Source organism: Kogia breviceps, chromosome 11, assembly GCF_026419965.1.
Source record: "Kogia breviceps isolate mKogBre1 chromosome 11, mKogBre1 haplotype 1, whole genome shotgun sequence".
Taxonomy (NCBI): Eukaryota; Metazoa; Chordata; class Mammalia; order Artiodactyla; family Physeteridae; genus Kogia; species Kogia breviceps.
This window is the reverse complement of record NC_081320.1, coordinates 65,514,041-65,528,540: the sequence shown is the minus strand read 5'-3', so window position 1 is coordinate 65,528,540 and position 14,500 is coordinate 65,514,041. Positions and strand designations below refer to the sequence as shown.

The 14,500-nt window shown below is 51.8% G+C and overlaps 2 protein-coding genes across 5 annotated transcripts in view; one reads left to right on the top strand and one right to left on the bottom strand.

Moving 5' to 3' along the window:
* EPAS1 (endothelial PAS domain protein 1) overlaps positions 1-9,416 on the top strand; it is an 88,850-nt gene extending 79,434 nt beyond the window's left edge. For all 3 annotated transcript variants that reach the window (XM_059078351.2, XM_067007650.1, XM_067007651.1), the window contains 7 exons: positions 837-1,033; positions 1,589-1,699; positions 3,119-3,594; positions 4,512-4,638; positions 4,822-4,939; positions 5,105-5,278; positions 7,043-9,416. In XM_059078351.2, coding sequence (XP_058934334.1) covers positions 837-1,033; positions 1,589-1,699; positions 3,119-3,594; positions 4,512-4,638; positions 4,822-4,939; positions 5,105-5,278; positions 7,043-7,194 — 1,355 coding nt within the window. In that variant the 3' untranslated portion in view covers positions 7,195-9,416. The remainder of the gene's footprint in view (positions 1-836; positions 1,034-1,588; positions 1,700-3,118; positions 3,595-4,511; positions 4,639-4,821; positions 4,940-5,104; positions 5,279-7,042) is intronic.
* Positions 9,417-10,056: 640 nt separating this feature from the next.
* ATP6V1E2 (ATPase H+ transporting V1 subunit E2) overlaps positions 10,057-14,500 on the bottom strand; it is a 143,960-nt gene continuing 139,516 nt past the window's right edge. Inside the window, exon 3 of one of the 2 annotated variants that reach the window (XR_010835545.1) lies at positions 10,057-10,151. The gene's annotated coding sequence lies outside the window, so the exon portion shown is untranslated. The remainder of the gene's footprint in view (positions 10,152-14,500) is intronic. The other variant, XR_010835546.1, reaches the window with a different exon arrangement.

Below are 14,500 nucleotides of genomic sequence, written 5' to 3'. Positions count from 1 at the left end.
GGGGACGGGGGGAGCCTGAGACGAGAGAGTGGGGCAGCGAGGGATCTGCTCCGAGGCCACGGGGTATCTTTCCACAGGGTGGGTAGACCTCCACCTGCGCCTTGAAGGACAGATTGCTTGTTTAGGCAGAGGCCTGCTAGGTTGAAATAATGTTGGGAGAAATCCTTCCAGAAACGTGGATGGAGAAAAGATTCAGGCCCAGGAGTAAGCCCTCGAATGCACTTCTTTAAACGTTTGCCTGTCCCACAGGGATGCGAGTCCTGGTGGCCCCAGTGGAGTTTTCAGCTCTCGCCCCGTGCTCTGAACGCGGGAAGCCCCTTCTTCCCCATGTCGCAACCCACGGTCACCCCCCAGCCTTGCTGTGGCCGCTCAAGGAACAGCTGCACCTCCCTGTGCTTGCTCTGGCCTGGCTCAGCCCCGTTAGGTGTGTTGTGAGAGGCCACCGGGGTACGGTGATCTCAGAGAATCACAGAGAGCAGCCCTGGGACAAGGAGTCAGGCAGCTTCCCAGTTTCATGGCAGTAACGAGGCAGATTGCCCAGTTTTCATAACCTCCTCTTCTACGTTCTGGATTGCCCTTCGGGGAAGAGTGGCTCCTAATACCTTTAGTCTCTGAAAATTAAAGGCTCCAGGAGGGTGTTCCCATTAAAGGAGGTCTGTACATTGAACCCCAGCCCCAGTTGAAGGCCCCTTTGTCCCAGCGCAGCCTCAGCACACGGGGGGCCGGGCACGCTTCAGGCCCTTTTAGGGTCACTTGTGCATCCTTCGTGCTTCCTCTGCCCTGGGGTGAGCTCAGCAGTTGGGGGTGCGAACCAAGCCAGGCCCTTGTCTCCACAGGGAGCCAGAACTTTGAGGAGTCCGCAGCCTATGGCAAGGCCATCCTGCCGCCAAGCCAGCAGTGGGCCGGGGAGCCGAGGAGCCATGGCGCCCACACTGAGGCCGGGAGCCTGCCCGCCTTCACCGTGCCCCAGGCAGCCGCTCCGGGGAGCACCACCCCCAGCGCCGCCAGCAGCAGCAGCAGTAGCTGCTCCACGGTGAGCGCCCCCTTGGGTTGAGGCCATGGAGAGGGCGGGCTCCTCCTCTGGCTGCTGCTGGATGGCTGAGTGGACAGGCCAGACTCAAGTCCTCCCCTCCTCCTACTTGGGTTATACTGGAGCCCCCAGGGGGGCTGTGATACTTACTTGCCACGCATTAGAGCTGTGCTCTTGCTGTCAGTACCCATCCACCCCCATCTATGTGATAAGGCCCTTGAAGACAGGGGCCGAGGGGCACACAGCTGTGAGCCCCGAGTTCAGTCCCCATGCAGGGCAGTAACCCTCCTGCTGGGGGCACAGAGCCACACAGTTTGCAGAGCCCGGCCAGCCATGCCTCTATCCTGTTTGCTGTTCAGGACGGCCTCATTTTATGATGAAGAGACTGAACTCAGAGAGGTTCACCCAGCTCCTCGGGAGTGGCTTCTTTACAAATTCTTATTCCGTGGAATAGAGTTGAATCTGTGGGTCCAGAAATGTATTTCTCCTTCCACCTTGGACTTCTGGGGAAACCAGTGCCGTAGCCTTGACTTGGTCGCCTTCCTTCCTGGCCCCCAGCCCAGCAGCCCTGGAGACTATTACACATCTCTGGATGATGATCTGAAGATTGAAGCAATCGAAAAGCTCTTTGCCATGGATACAGAGGCGAAAGACCAGTGCAGCACACAGGTAGGTGCCGTGGGGAAGACTGGAGTGGCGGGCCAGGCCTACCGGCTGCTGGTGGTGAAGGCTGCAGTCTCTTCTTGCAGCCTCAGCCCTTTGTTGCAAAGACTGGTGGGAATGCTTGGCCAAGGCCACCGTCCCTTAACTGGGTGAGGGTGCAGGGAAACGGAGCCTGTGGTCGTCTGCTTCTCTCACTTCTGCCCTCTGCTTTACCCGTGTCAAATCCAGCTCTTCTACTTTTAAACTCTCGCTGTATTTATGTCCTACTAACTTGGATATTTCTAAATGCTCATGAAAATGAAAACTACAACTGAACCTTCCTTTAAGGATCCGTGCATTTAAAAAGCATACCCAGATGTATACGACTTTTGTAAGCATAGGGAACAATTAGTCCCTTTACAAACATTTCCATTGTAGGATTCTTTTAAAATAAGTTACTTTAAATGCATTTTAAAATGACATCTGACAAATTTTCATTTACATGTAACTTTTCAGAAACTTATTACATAAGGCCAAACGTCTTGTAAAACCTGTGTAAACAGGCTAGGGTGTGGGTGGATGGGTGTGTGGGTCACAAAACTAAAAGGAAAATCATTCATCCCCATTTGTCTTAGTCTGGGTTATTCATCCAGATTTCTGCCTTGCCTCCTCCGTTTGTATCTTTGTTCTGCAAAACTCTCCCTATTTCTACCCTGCACTTTCTTCTCTGAGCTCCAACAAGATTTGTTACTTAGTATTTGGTTATCACTGCTTCTGCTCTTTAACCATTTCTGGGGGTTGTAATCAGCTGCATCCTCCCAGTGAGCACTGAAACATTTATTTTTCTGCGTCTGCTTGGGAGAATTCATGGTCGTGGGAACCTGGGGGTCCGTGTCTGAGTCCTTGTTGATCAGAATGAAGGTCCCAGAGGTAGCACTGGGCCATGGTTACTCTCTGAGCAGTCCACCGATACACACTGGGTGCGTGTGAGGTGATGAAGACAAAGCTGCCCTTGGCCCCCTGGGAGCCATCATGCTCACTGGAGTGGGCAGGGATGGCTTCCTGGAAGAGGTGGCGCCTGCCCAGCATGTGGGAGTGAAGGCAGGGTTCGGGCTGGGAGACAGGAGAGCATTTTGGGCTGGATGGGGGTGGTGGCACCAGGGGGGTGGGTGGAAGGATGCCTGAGTGGAGACTCAAATGACTGGGGACTTGTGGCACAGCACAGGCTGACCAAGGGAGAAAATGCACAGAAAGCTGCTGGGAGACCTTGCGGACACGTCGGAGTTTTCTTCTCCTGGGCCCTGAAGGCCTTAGCACTGTCAGGCCGCGCGGGAGGAAGGCCTCTGGCAGGGGTGGGGTGGGGAGGGCGAGGGGCTAAGATGGAACAGTACCCCTGAGGTGGCGCCAGCTGCTGAGCTGCTTCGCCTGTGGTCTGTGTCTCCTCAGACGGACTTCAATGAGCTGGACCTGGAGACCCTGGCACCCTACATCCCCATGGACGGGGAGGACTTCCAGCTCAGTCCCATCTGCCCCGAGGAGAGCCTCTTGCCGGAGACACCCCAGTCCACCCCCCAGCACTCCTTCAGTACCATGTCGAACATCTTCCAGCCACTGGCCCCGATGGCCTCTCACAGCCCCTTCCTCCTGGACAAGTATCAGCTGGAAAGCAAGAAGATAGAGCCCGAGCAGCGGCCTGTGTCCTTCATCTTCTTTGACGGTGGGAGCAAGGTGTCCCTGCCACAGTGCTGCGGCCAGACCTGCACCCCTCTCTCCTCCATGGGGGGCAGATCCAATACACAGTGGCCCCCTGATCCGCCATTACACTTGGGGCCCACGAGGTGGCCCGGTGGAGATCAGCACGTGGAGGCCTCGCCGTTGGGGCCCCCCATCACCGCACCCCATCTCTCCTTGTTCAAGAAGAGGTAAGTGGCAGAGACCCTTGGCTGCTTCAGCAAAGGCTGTGCTATACAGAGAGGGCACAGACAGGTGCCCCAAAAGGCCCTCCGCCCCATCACCAATTCCCACTCCACTCAGTCTGATACTCCACTCAGCCCTTCTCAGAACTTTGGGCTTTAGGGGCCTCGCCCCTAGGGATGTGAGGCCTCGAGGGGGACACGTTTTCCCAGGGCTGGAGGACACCATGAGGGGCCTGTGGCCAGGGAGAGGAGGAGCTTGTCCAGGGCCCTGAGCACCAGTGGTTCTCTGGACCACCCCTCAGAGCGCCTCGTTTTCTGCAGAGCTCATGAGCTGAGCTGCACAACACGGCTCGGCCCTGGAAGCCTGGCTGAGAAAAGCGAAAAGATGCCCAGGCCTTGCCCCTGCCTTCGGCTGCCGGGGTCCAGCACACCCTCCCCATCCTGCCCTCCCCTAGCTCCCTCCAGTCTCCCCCCCAGCCAAGTCCTTTCCACCCACTGGGAGCTCACCTCAAGCTCCCAGGGCCCATAGATTAGGCTTCCTCGGGGCCCTTGCCTTCTACAGAGCCCCCTCCCTGGTTCTCGGTGGGGAGCAGTCCAGGCAGGGTAGGGGCGATGGGGCAGCAGCAGCCCTCCCAAAGACTGCTGTCCTGGGCGGCCGCAAACCAGGCCAGGACTGGAGGCTGCCCAGGTACGGGCGGGCATGTGTGGAGGGAGGGAGGTGCAGGTGCCCTGAACCCTCAGCATCTCACCAGGTAGAGGGCACTGCGGAAGGAAGGAGAGCCCGGGCCTCAGGCCCACCGCCCCTCCTCCAGGACTCTGCCCTTGGGGTCTTAGAGCCACCCTGGCCATGGGTGTTCGTCGTGGGAGGGTCCTGGGCGTGTGGGGCTCCAGACTCCCTCACGCCCATCTCTCGGGCTTGGCAGGTCTGCAAAGGGCTTCGGGCCTCAGGGCCCAGACGTGATGAGCCCGGCCATGGTCGCCCTCTCCAACAAGCTGAAGCTGAAGCGACAGCTGGAGTACGAGGAGCAAGCCTTCCCAGACATGAGTGGGGTGAGCGCCGCCCTTGGGGAGGCCGGGTGGGGGCCGGGGCTGAGCACAGAGATCCAGGCCGGTGCAGAGGGCCTTCCCGGGCCCGCCTGCCTGTCAGAGGGAGCGCTGCCCACCTCACCCTGGTGCAGCTGGAGGACCCGGGTCTCTGGCCTCTCCCCTTAACCTCTGCACTTCCACACCCAGGGGGATCCACCAGGCAGCAGCACTTCACATTTGATGTGGAAAAGGATGAAGAGTCTCCGGAGCAGTGGGAACTGCCCTCTGATGCCGGACAAGCTGCCGAGCGCCAACGTCCCCCGTGGTGAGCGCTGGGGACCCACCCTGGCTCCCCGCCTGCCCCTCTGAGCCTTGCTAGGACAGGAGGGTGTCTCCGCCTCCCTTTCCACTCTGGGCTCCTTGTGTGAAGGAAGAGGGATGTTGGGGGTGTCGTGGTCTCTCCCCTCACTGTCTGACGTTGGCCTTTCAGATGAGTTCCTCCGAAATCCCATGAGGGGCGGGAGCCAGCCCCTGAGACACTTACCACCGCCACAGCTGCCATCTGCCGCGAGCCCCGGGGAGCCCGCCAAGAGTGGGTTCCCCCCGCATTGTTACACCCCCCAGTATCAGGACTACAGCCTACCAGCGGCTCACAAGGTGTCAGGTGGGTGCGCTCAGGAATGGGGGCACTGTGCCAGGACCTGCTGTGTTTGGGAGGGTGTGGGCCAGGGGACGGACAAGGCAACGGGTCTCAGCTCAGCACGAGGATGAACTTGCTCACGAAAGGCAGCTGCCTGGAGAAGGGTGAGCCCTCTTTTCCCCCAAGTACCGCAGCAGGGGCTGGAAGGCCACGTGTCCACAGGGCTCGAGAAGGAACCCTCCACTAACCAGGTGACAGCCGAGGCTCTTCCGCCTTAAGAGCCCCCGAGCCTGTGCCTGCCTTTTGCTCAGTTCTTCACATTACCGCCTGCCGGGGGCATCACTGAGCTCAGGCAGCAGCTGAGCTGAGGACGTGCTGCTGGGAGGGGGGCCAGGCTGGTCTGGGAAGAGTCACCCTGCTGGACCTTGCTTTCTGGGAGGACTGGCCACCTTAGTCTGTTACCATCTTGTGAAATGTAGAATGTTGTCACGGAAAGGTTGCAATTTAAACATGAACATAACTAGTAGTTTGGGTGAAACATGCTGGACCCCTGCCCTAAAAAAAGAGAAATTTCCTCAGCAAACTGCTACTCAGTGCTTCAGAGTCCAGGCTTGAGAGTCACAAGGCAGTCCTGGGCTAAAAATTCTGCTCGTTACCAGCTGGAGGACGGAGCAGGCCACACATTTAGATAAGAGGCTTGCATGCAAAGTGCAGAGTTCGTGGATATATTTGCATTAAGTGGGAGCCAGCATTATCATCCCTGCTGTGCACCCAGGAGTTTCCTCGAGTGGAAACTCATCCTTTTCAGGGGAAAATAATAATCATTTTTAAACTCAGGTCGTTTCTTAGGGTGAGTAAAAGAAGGGGGGATTAGAAAGGGCTGGTGAGCAAGTATCCGTCGCTACTGTGGTGCTGCAGAGAGGCGTGAGGCCTGCCCCGTCCACGAGGGAGCGAGGTTGAGTGGGGGAGGAGAGTCGGGGATGAGGTGCTGCAGATAAGCCAGGGGAAGGGAGAGCGGGCACCTCGCATTACTGGGGCCGATGAAGGGCTTCCGGGGGGAACCCGGGCCTGCTCTTCCCGGGTTTTTGGGTTTGGTGTGGGTTTGGGGGTGCTGGGAGTCTCCCCTTCTCTTCTCAACAGGAGAGAAAGAGGGGCTGCCAAGGGTGGGGATCCTGAAACTGGAAGTCAGGCCCTTGAAGGACCCGTGTGTGTACACACGTATATATGCATGTGTGTACTTTTTGTGTACGTGTGTGTGGTGTGAGTGCATGTAAATGTGTGTGTGCAAGTGCGTGCTGGCACCAGCTGGTTCAGAGCTCCCTCTCTCCATTCGGCCTTTCTTCCGGCTGCCAGTGCACAGTGGGCACGGGTCAGGTGGCAATCCCAAGCCTTGCCCAGGCGCTGGCTCACACCTCCACCTCCCAGGCCAGGAAGCCTTCGTGGGCGCTCCTTCCATCCAACCTCCCTGTCCCCTGAACATTCCCTGCTCTGTCTTCACTGCACACTCTCCCCCGCCGGGGTCTCAGCCCCTCTCACCTGATGGGATGGAGACGACATGCGTTCTGCTGGGTCCCTGCTCTCTGCATGGGCTGGGTCACTAGGGAAAGACAGACAACACTGAAGAAAGTGAAATGAGGGCTGCCCCACCTCTGCCCCCAAGTCACAGAAATTGGAAATGCCCCTTGCTCTCCCAACACGTCTCATCCATGCTGGCCTCTTAGGGAATAGACCCCTTTCCAAATGTTTGATTTAGGGTTTTGAAAATAAGGGCACTAACTCTTCTTTCAGGCATGACAAGCCGGCTGCTCGGACCCTCGTTTGAGCCCTACCTGCTGCCGGAATTGACCAGATATGACTGTGAGGTGAACGTTCCTGTCCCAGGAAGCTCCACGCTCCTCCAAGGAGGGGACCTCCTCAGAGCCCTGGACCAGGCCACCTGAGCCAGGGCCACCCACTGACAGGCACCCCTTCCCATGCCATCCCACCAGCTTCACGGTCTCCGTCTGTTTTTTTGCAACTAGATATTTCTAACACCAACACACTTTTTACAAGATATACTTACCTGGCAAACTTGCCCAGGTCACCAAGTAGTGGCCTTTTTCTGAAGATGCTCACTTTAGTATTCATATTTTTAAAATACAATTGTTTTACCTGCTACGTTTTGCTCTGTCAATGGAAATGTTCTTAAATTTTATAAGATTGTTCTCTCCCCAACTTCAATTACTTCTAATTTATATTCACGGGTCTCTCTGTCTCTCTCTCACACACACACACACACACACACAATATTCATACTAACAAGTCTGGTGTATGTTTGTTTGTTCTCCTTTAGGGAAAGCTTTGGCTTCATTTAACTAAAAGGATTTTGTTGTTGTTGCCAAAGAGAAACAAAATAATTTTGCTTTCTAAGCTTGATTTGTGGCCTCTATCTCTCAGCCCTTCTCCCTTCTTTTGTAAAACTAATCACTGTATTGTAAATTTCAGTCTTTTTTTTTTTTTTTTTAAGCCAACTCTTTTCTCTAATTTTGATACGACTTTTGGGGGGAAAAAAAAAAGAAATGTGAAGGGTGAACTCCATTGTATGTGGTTATCTGTGAAAGTTACACAGTATGGCTTCTCCTAAACTGGTGTTTTCCCCCTGCATTTGGTGGAGTTTTTTAAATTATTATTATTCAAAAACGTAACTGAGTTTTTTAAAAAGAAAATTTATATCTGGGTTAAGTGTTTATCATATATATGGGTACTTTATAATATCTAAAAACTTAGAAACGGAAATGGAATCCTGCTCACAAAATCACTTTAAGACCTTTTTTAAGCTGTTAATCTTTTTCCTGGTGTTGCTGACATTGCAGAATTGTACAGAACTCCACGGGTCTGTACTAACCCTGCCCAGGGTCTCCCTGTCTGTTGCCTTTTTGCTTTCGGGACATGCCGTAGGCGTGACACACAATCCAGAAAGTGGAATAATTATGTGGGAGCATTGCAAGCTGTCTTCTCCTCATGTTCTGTTTGTATTATGTATGTATGTATGTATTATTATTACTGCCAAGAGGGTATGACGGCACGTCAGGAGTGGGGGGTAGGGACAAATCTAAGGGAGGGGAAGCGCTTTAAACTCTTCTTCAGGTTTCATTGCCAGCCCTTCAAGTGCACTGAGCTATGTGACTCTAATGGTCTTTCATGGGGCACACTTGGATATTTCCAGAACTACCAATGAGATGGTTCAGATGGGAATTCATGAAAGAAAGTGAGGATTTGGAAATGGTATAGGGACCCAGTCCACATCCTCCCAGCTCACCACCTTGGAGCCCATGGAGCTGGACTGAGGGAATGCACAAAGTGGGGGCTCCTGGTCCTGACCAGCCGTACCCTCATGCCCCTCCCTCAGCCATGCCATCAGATCGCCCTACACGGCCGAGGTGCAGCAGGCAGACCTCCGGGGACAACCCCTGGGCCTCCTTGAGGTCTGTCTGTCCCCAGAAGTGACTTGTATAGGTAGGAAGCACTGAAAACAGTGTTCTCAGAGCGTCTTGTAACTCACCAGGTAAGAGGGACGATGCCATTTGTTTTCGAAATAGCAATCACGTGAAACTTTTCCATCATGGGTACAATGAAGACGTTTCTAGAAACACACAAAGCAAAAAACACAGCAAGCCAAGAATTTGGTAAGGCTGGATGGACTTACTGCCCAAAACAAAATACAATTTAAATTTCAAAAGAAAAATCACCTAGTCACTGTGTTGCCAAAAATGTTACTTTAGCACCACAGCCCTGCCTCATATACGGCAAGCGGCAGAACTTGAAGGGTTACTGACATGTAAGCGCTGGTGTTTGATTTTCTCTGTGTGTTTGCCTCAGCATGAAGGGCATTTTACCCTTGCAGTTTTACTAAAACACTCTGAAAAATATTCCAAACTTCATATTAACTGTATCTATCAACATAATGATTTCGTGAACATTATTATAAATGTCAAATTCCTACTGACAACATTATTACTCTACGGGAGCTTAACTTTATAAGGAAATGTATTCTGACACTGCTATCTTATTAAAGTGTTCTGATCCTACCACTGCTGGCGGCTCTTGTTTCCTGTGGGTTTATCATGGGCTACACTGATGTAAAGTGAAGTATTTATTTATTAAACAGTTTACAGAAAACGAACATGGGCACTGATCTTTGTGAGACGACTGAGGCCAGCTGATTGATAGGAATCTGGAGAAAGGAAGAAAAGGCTAATGTTAAAACCCGGCAACTCGGCAACTAAGCCCAGGAAGCCATGCTGCATGGACCATATTTCTGCGGGCCTCTTTTTCTGTGTTCTGTGAGGGACCCGAGGAAAGAAGTCGGGGTTCCTGTCTCCGGAAAATTATAGGAAGCAGTCTGAAAACTCTGCTGCCTACATGTATTCACACGCCGCACTTTGGGATGAAGGCTCTCAGGGGAAAGGAGCAGCCTGAGCCCTGGAGCTCAGAGGCGACCTCAGTTTGGAGGTGGCAGGGCTCACGCGGGCCCTCCCAGCTAGAATGTGCACAGGAAGGGCCAAGATAACCTCAGACAGAGACGGAGCTCGGCAATAGCCCCAACTGGACACGGGCGTGATGGGTTCCCTAATTCAAATTTTACTTTTCCAAGTCATGGCCTGCTTGGAAAGAAGCGCCATCTCCATGGTGGGATGGGGGGAGGGACCCAGCAATGGCCTCTGCTCAAAATGGTCAGTCCTAGAATCAGCGTTCCCGGGTCACACACTCAGTTCCCCCCTAAGAGTTCAGTCCACATGGTGTGGTTTCACACTTACCTTGTTAGCTCACTCGATCCTCGGGCTGAGCAATCCATGAGCACCCATTTCACAGATGAAACTGAGGGTCATATTAAGCGGCTTAGGCAAGTCACACCCTGCTAACAGAAGAAAGAAATGGAAACATAGTGTTGGCTGTGCTTTCTCCTCTCACACCGACCGTGCCTGCTGGGAGGTATAGTTCATGGCAGGGCTCTGTTTTCATTTCCAAATAGACCATTCCTGTCGTTGTTACTTTAACCTGTAGACCTCCCTCTGGTTCTGTGCTTACTCATCTCTTCTCTTTCCAACTGCCTGGATCTTCAGATTGGATTTTCTGGGCTCTGCCCGCCATCTTGGACTTCCTGAAAACATCATCTCTTCTTTTTCTGAAGCTCTTCCATGAATTACATATTTTAGCTCGTCCTTCAGGAGCAGAGTTCGCTCAAAGCATTGGCAAGCTCAGGACTCAGACCTGGGTGGGTGCTATCCTGAGCCCCCAGTTTAAGTGGGCTGTGGGTCTATGAGGTGTCCTTAGGTGAGGCCATTGAACAACCACCTGAAGGCTGTGATTGTGTCCTCCAGCCCTTGGGGGTGCAGGGCAGCTCCAAGCTCCTCTTGCTTCCAAGAGCAGCAAGCTGGGGCGGGGGGAGCACACTGAGGCCACCGTCCCTGATGGATTAGAGGAACTCAGCCCCTCCAGAGCACTCAAGCACAAGACATGGGCCCCACCCAAGTCATCCTGCTTCCTTTATGTTTTGTCTCTAGCAATCGAGTGAAGACTATGATTTAAAAGCTCCTGATTTCATATTTCGCTTTCCAAAATGCAGGTGGCCACTCTGCTGTACACCTGGAACTAACAACAGTGTAAATCAACTATACTTCAATTAAAAACATAACTTTTAAAAAATGCAGGTGGTCTAGGAGTAGGTATGTACCTGCATGGCCAGGTGTGCAGGGGCAGCGGCCTGTGTAGAATTAGCAATAGATCAGCCATTGGGGTTCCTCCTGACTCTGGATATGTTCTCCTCCAGGCGGGCAAACCTTGGGTGGGACGTGGCACCTTCCCAGAGCTTGCTTTGCTTGGCAGCCTCCAGATGAGAAGTCTGTCTTTTAGGGGCGGGGGTGGGGACACTCAGACCCAGAGCTGAGAAAGGAGACAGCCCCACCTGGTGGAGAAGGGCCTGGCTCCCTCTGATCCACGTAGGGCAAGATTTACCCGCTCCTGAAGCATGGGCTCTGATGAACATTTCACATTGGGCAGGGGGGTGAACTGGGGGTTTTCCTGGAGATACAATGCAGAACCATTTCCTTCATAACATACAAGATTCAACCACCTACAGCCCTGCTCTCCTGGCCCCCGCGCATCCTCGGCTTTACGTGAAAAAACTTTTATCGGGAGGCCTGCATAAGAGTGACCAGGTTAGCTGGGCTCTTCCTCTCTCAAGTCAGGAGTGTCCCCAGTAAGACAGTACTGGATGTATTTTCCCAGATGGACTCAAGATGCTGAAAAGGACCTGGAAATGACATAGCCTGACCCCGTCATTTATTTTTTTCAACCTCTTAATTCTAGAGATGAGAATACTGAGGCCCAGGGAGACAAAGTGGCAGGGCTGGGAGCAGAACCCAGGCCAGCATCACGGGGACTGAGGCTGAACTCACCATAAGTGAAAGGGGCCGCGTCCTTGGCCCCTGACATCAGGTCTTGACTTCTCAGCCAGTGCACAGGCCTTTCCCACACACGGCCCTTCCCACCACCACCTCACAGGCCTGGGCCTTGTCTCTTTCCTCAGGGTACTTTCAGTTCTTCTAAAATGATCATGATCACAGCGTCACCCCATTTCTTCAAAATATTCCTTTGAATTCAGTGGCCCCCGTGGGAATTGCTTGGCCTCTCTGTGACCTCGGTGAAAACTAAACCAACTCCCCCACTTCTAGACTGACTCTTCCTTGGCCTCCCAGGCCCCAGGAGAAAAGGGTTTTGAAGTACTTCTCAAATAAAAAACCACCCTGGATAACTCAGACGCCCGTACAAGCTGGATGCATAGTGTCGGAGGCTCACAGCCCACATTTTCCCAGGCAGTCCCAGTCACAGATATCGTGTTTCAATGTCACCCAGGTGCGCTTGTGCTTGGGCCAAGGACCCCCATCTTGGGTTCAGAAAGCGTGAACCTTATAGATACAAATGAGCCCTCAGTTGCTTTAGGGTGGACCCCAGGTCCTGGGGAAGTTCAGAGGAGGCCAGGACAGATCAACCTGGGGCCTCAGGGGTGGAAAATCCTCCCAACCAGCCCTGGGATGGAAGAGGATGCAGAGGGAGGCGGGGTGGGGGAGGGTTATTCTAGGAGATGTGGATGGACGAGGGGGACAAAGGCATGAGGCCAGAATGAGCAGCACGTGCAGAAAACCCTGCGGATCAGGAGCTGGGATGCAAGGAGAGGGCGGTGGGGCAGCCTGGCCACTCACAGCACAGGCCTGGAGTCAGACAGACCAGGGTTCAAATCCTGGCTCTGCTGCTTCTAGCTGTGTAACCTTGGGGAAGCCCCTTCATGGCCGATAGCCCATGTCTGCTTTCCTGTGAAAGGACCATGATAACAGTCCCTACCTCACAGGGTCGAGGCTGGAGATGTTAACTTGGGGATTGACGGTAGGTAAACTGTACTTAAATCCCTGAGATGGGATGAACTACACCTAGGAGGTAAGAGCACAGACAAAGAGTGGAGCCCTGGGCCATGGCAGCACTGGTAGAAGTCAGAGAGAGGAGGAGCCAGCAAAGAGGCTGGTGGGAACAGCAACACGTAGGAACCAAAAACAGGATTTCAGTATCCCAGAAGCCAAGAGAGGAGGGTGCTTTAAGAAGTAGGAATAGTTAACTGGATCACATACTAGACTGAAAGGCCAGGTAAAGTGAGGAGGAAATAATGGCTCTGGGGTTTGGCAACATGGAGATCATCATGACTAGAGAGGTTTTGGTGGAGAGCTAAGGACGGAGGTGTGATGGGAGTAGACTGAGGCGTGAGCAGGCTGGGGTGAGGGCATAGAGACCACAGCAATACACAACTTCTTCGAGAAGTTTCCCTGTGAAAAGAATGAAATGATGCCATTTGCAGCAACATGGATGGACCTAGAGATTATCATACTAAGTGAAGTAAGTCAGACAGAGAAAGACAGATACCATATGATATCACTTATATGTGGAATTTTAAAAATATATAAATGAACTTATTTATGAAATAGTAACAGATTCACAGATATAGAAAACATATTTATGGTCACCAAAGGGGAAAGGAGGGGAGGAATAAATTAGGGGTATGGGATTAACAGATACACACTACTATACATAAAATAGATTAGCAACAAGGACCTACTGTCTAGCACAGGAAACTATATTCAATATCCTATGATAAACCATAATGGAAAAGAATATGAAAAAGAATGTATATATTTGCATAACTGAATCACTTTGCTGTACAGCAGAAATTAACACAACATTCTAAATCAACTATACTTCAATAAAATAAATTAAAAAAAAAAAAGTTTCCCCATGAAGGGAAGCAGGGAAATGGAGTAGAGCTGGAGGAAGGGGTCAGGGGAAGTTGTTTTAAAGAACATTTAATGAACTTTTATTTTAGAATAATTATAGATTTATAGAAAAGTTGCAAAAATATTAGAGTTCCTGCACTGAGCTCCCTCTATTGCTAACTTAACTGTGGCACGTATGTCACAACTAAGGAACCAATATTGGTATGCTTTTATTATCTAGAGTCTGTACTTTATTCAGACTTCTTTAGTTTTTACCTAACATCTTTTTTTCGGTTCCAGGATCCTATCCAAGAGACCACATTACATCTAATTGTCATGTCTCCTTAGGCTTCCCTAAACGGTGACAATTTTCATAGTCCATCATAATAGTTATTCACACCTTCTGTGTTGTTGATGACCTTGACAGTTTTGAGGAGTGCTGGTCAGATATTCTTACAGAACAGCATCCTTCAATTTGGATTTCTCTGATGGTTTTCTTGTGGTTGGACAGAAGTTATGGGTTTGGGGGAGGAAGACCAGAGGTAAAGTGCCACTGTCATCACCCCATATCAAGGGTGCATACTATCAATGTGACTTTATCACTGTTGATGTTAATCTTTATCACTTGGCTGAGGGAGTGTTTGTCAGGTTTTTCCACTGTAAAGTTACGATTTTTTAGGGGAAATTTTTTTTGACGCTGAGCTACATTAGGGAATGTTTCTATTGTGACGGCAGAGAAGAATGTTTCTAAGAGAATGACTATTATGATGGACCATGAAAACAAGATTGTGTGAGAAGGAAAGAAAAAATATGAAGAGGTTGATGGCCAGTGAAAAAAAAGGTAGGTTCAGTGAATTAGAGGTCTTAATGAGGTCAAAGAGGGGTCAGAGTGAGGTGTCGAAAGAGGGAACCATGCAGAGAGTCATTGTCAGAGGAGGGGAAGCTTAAG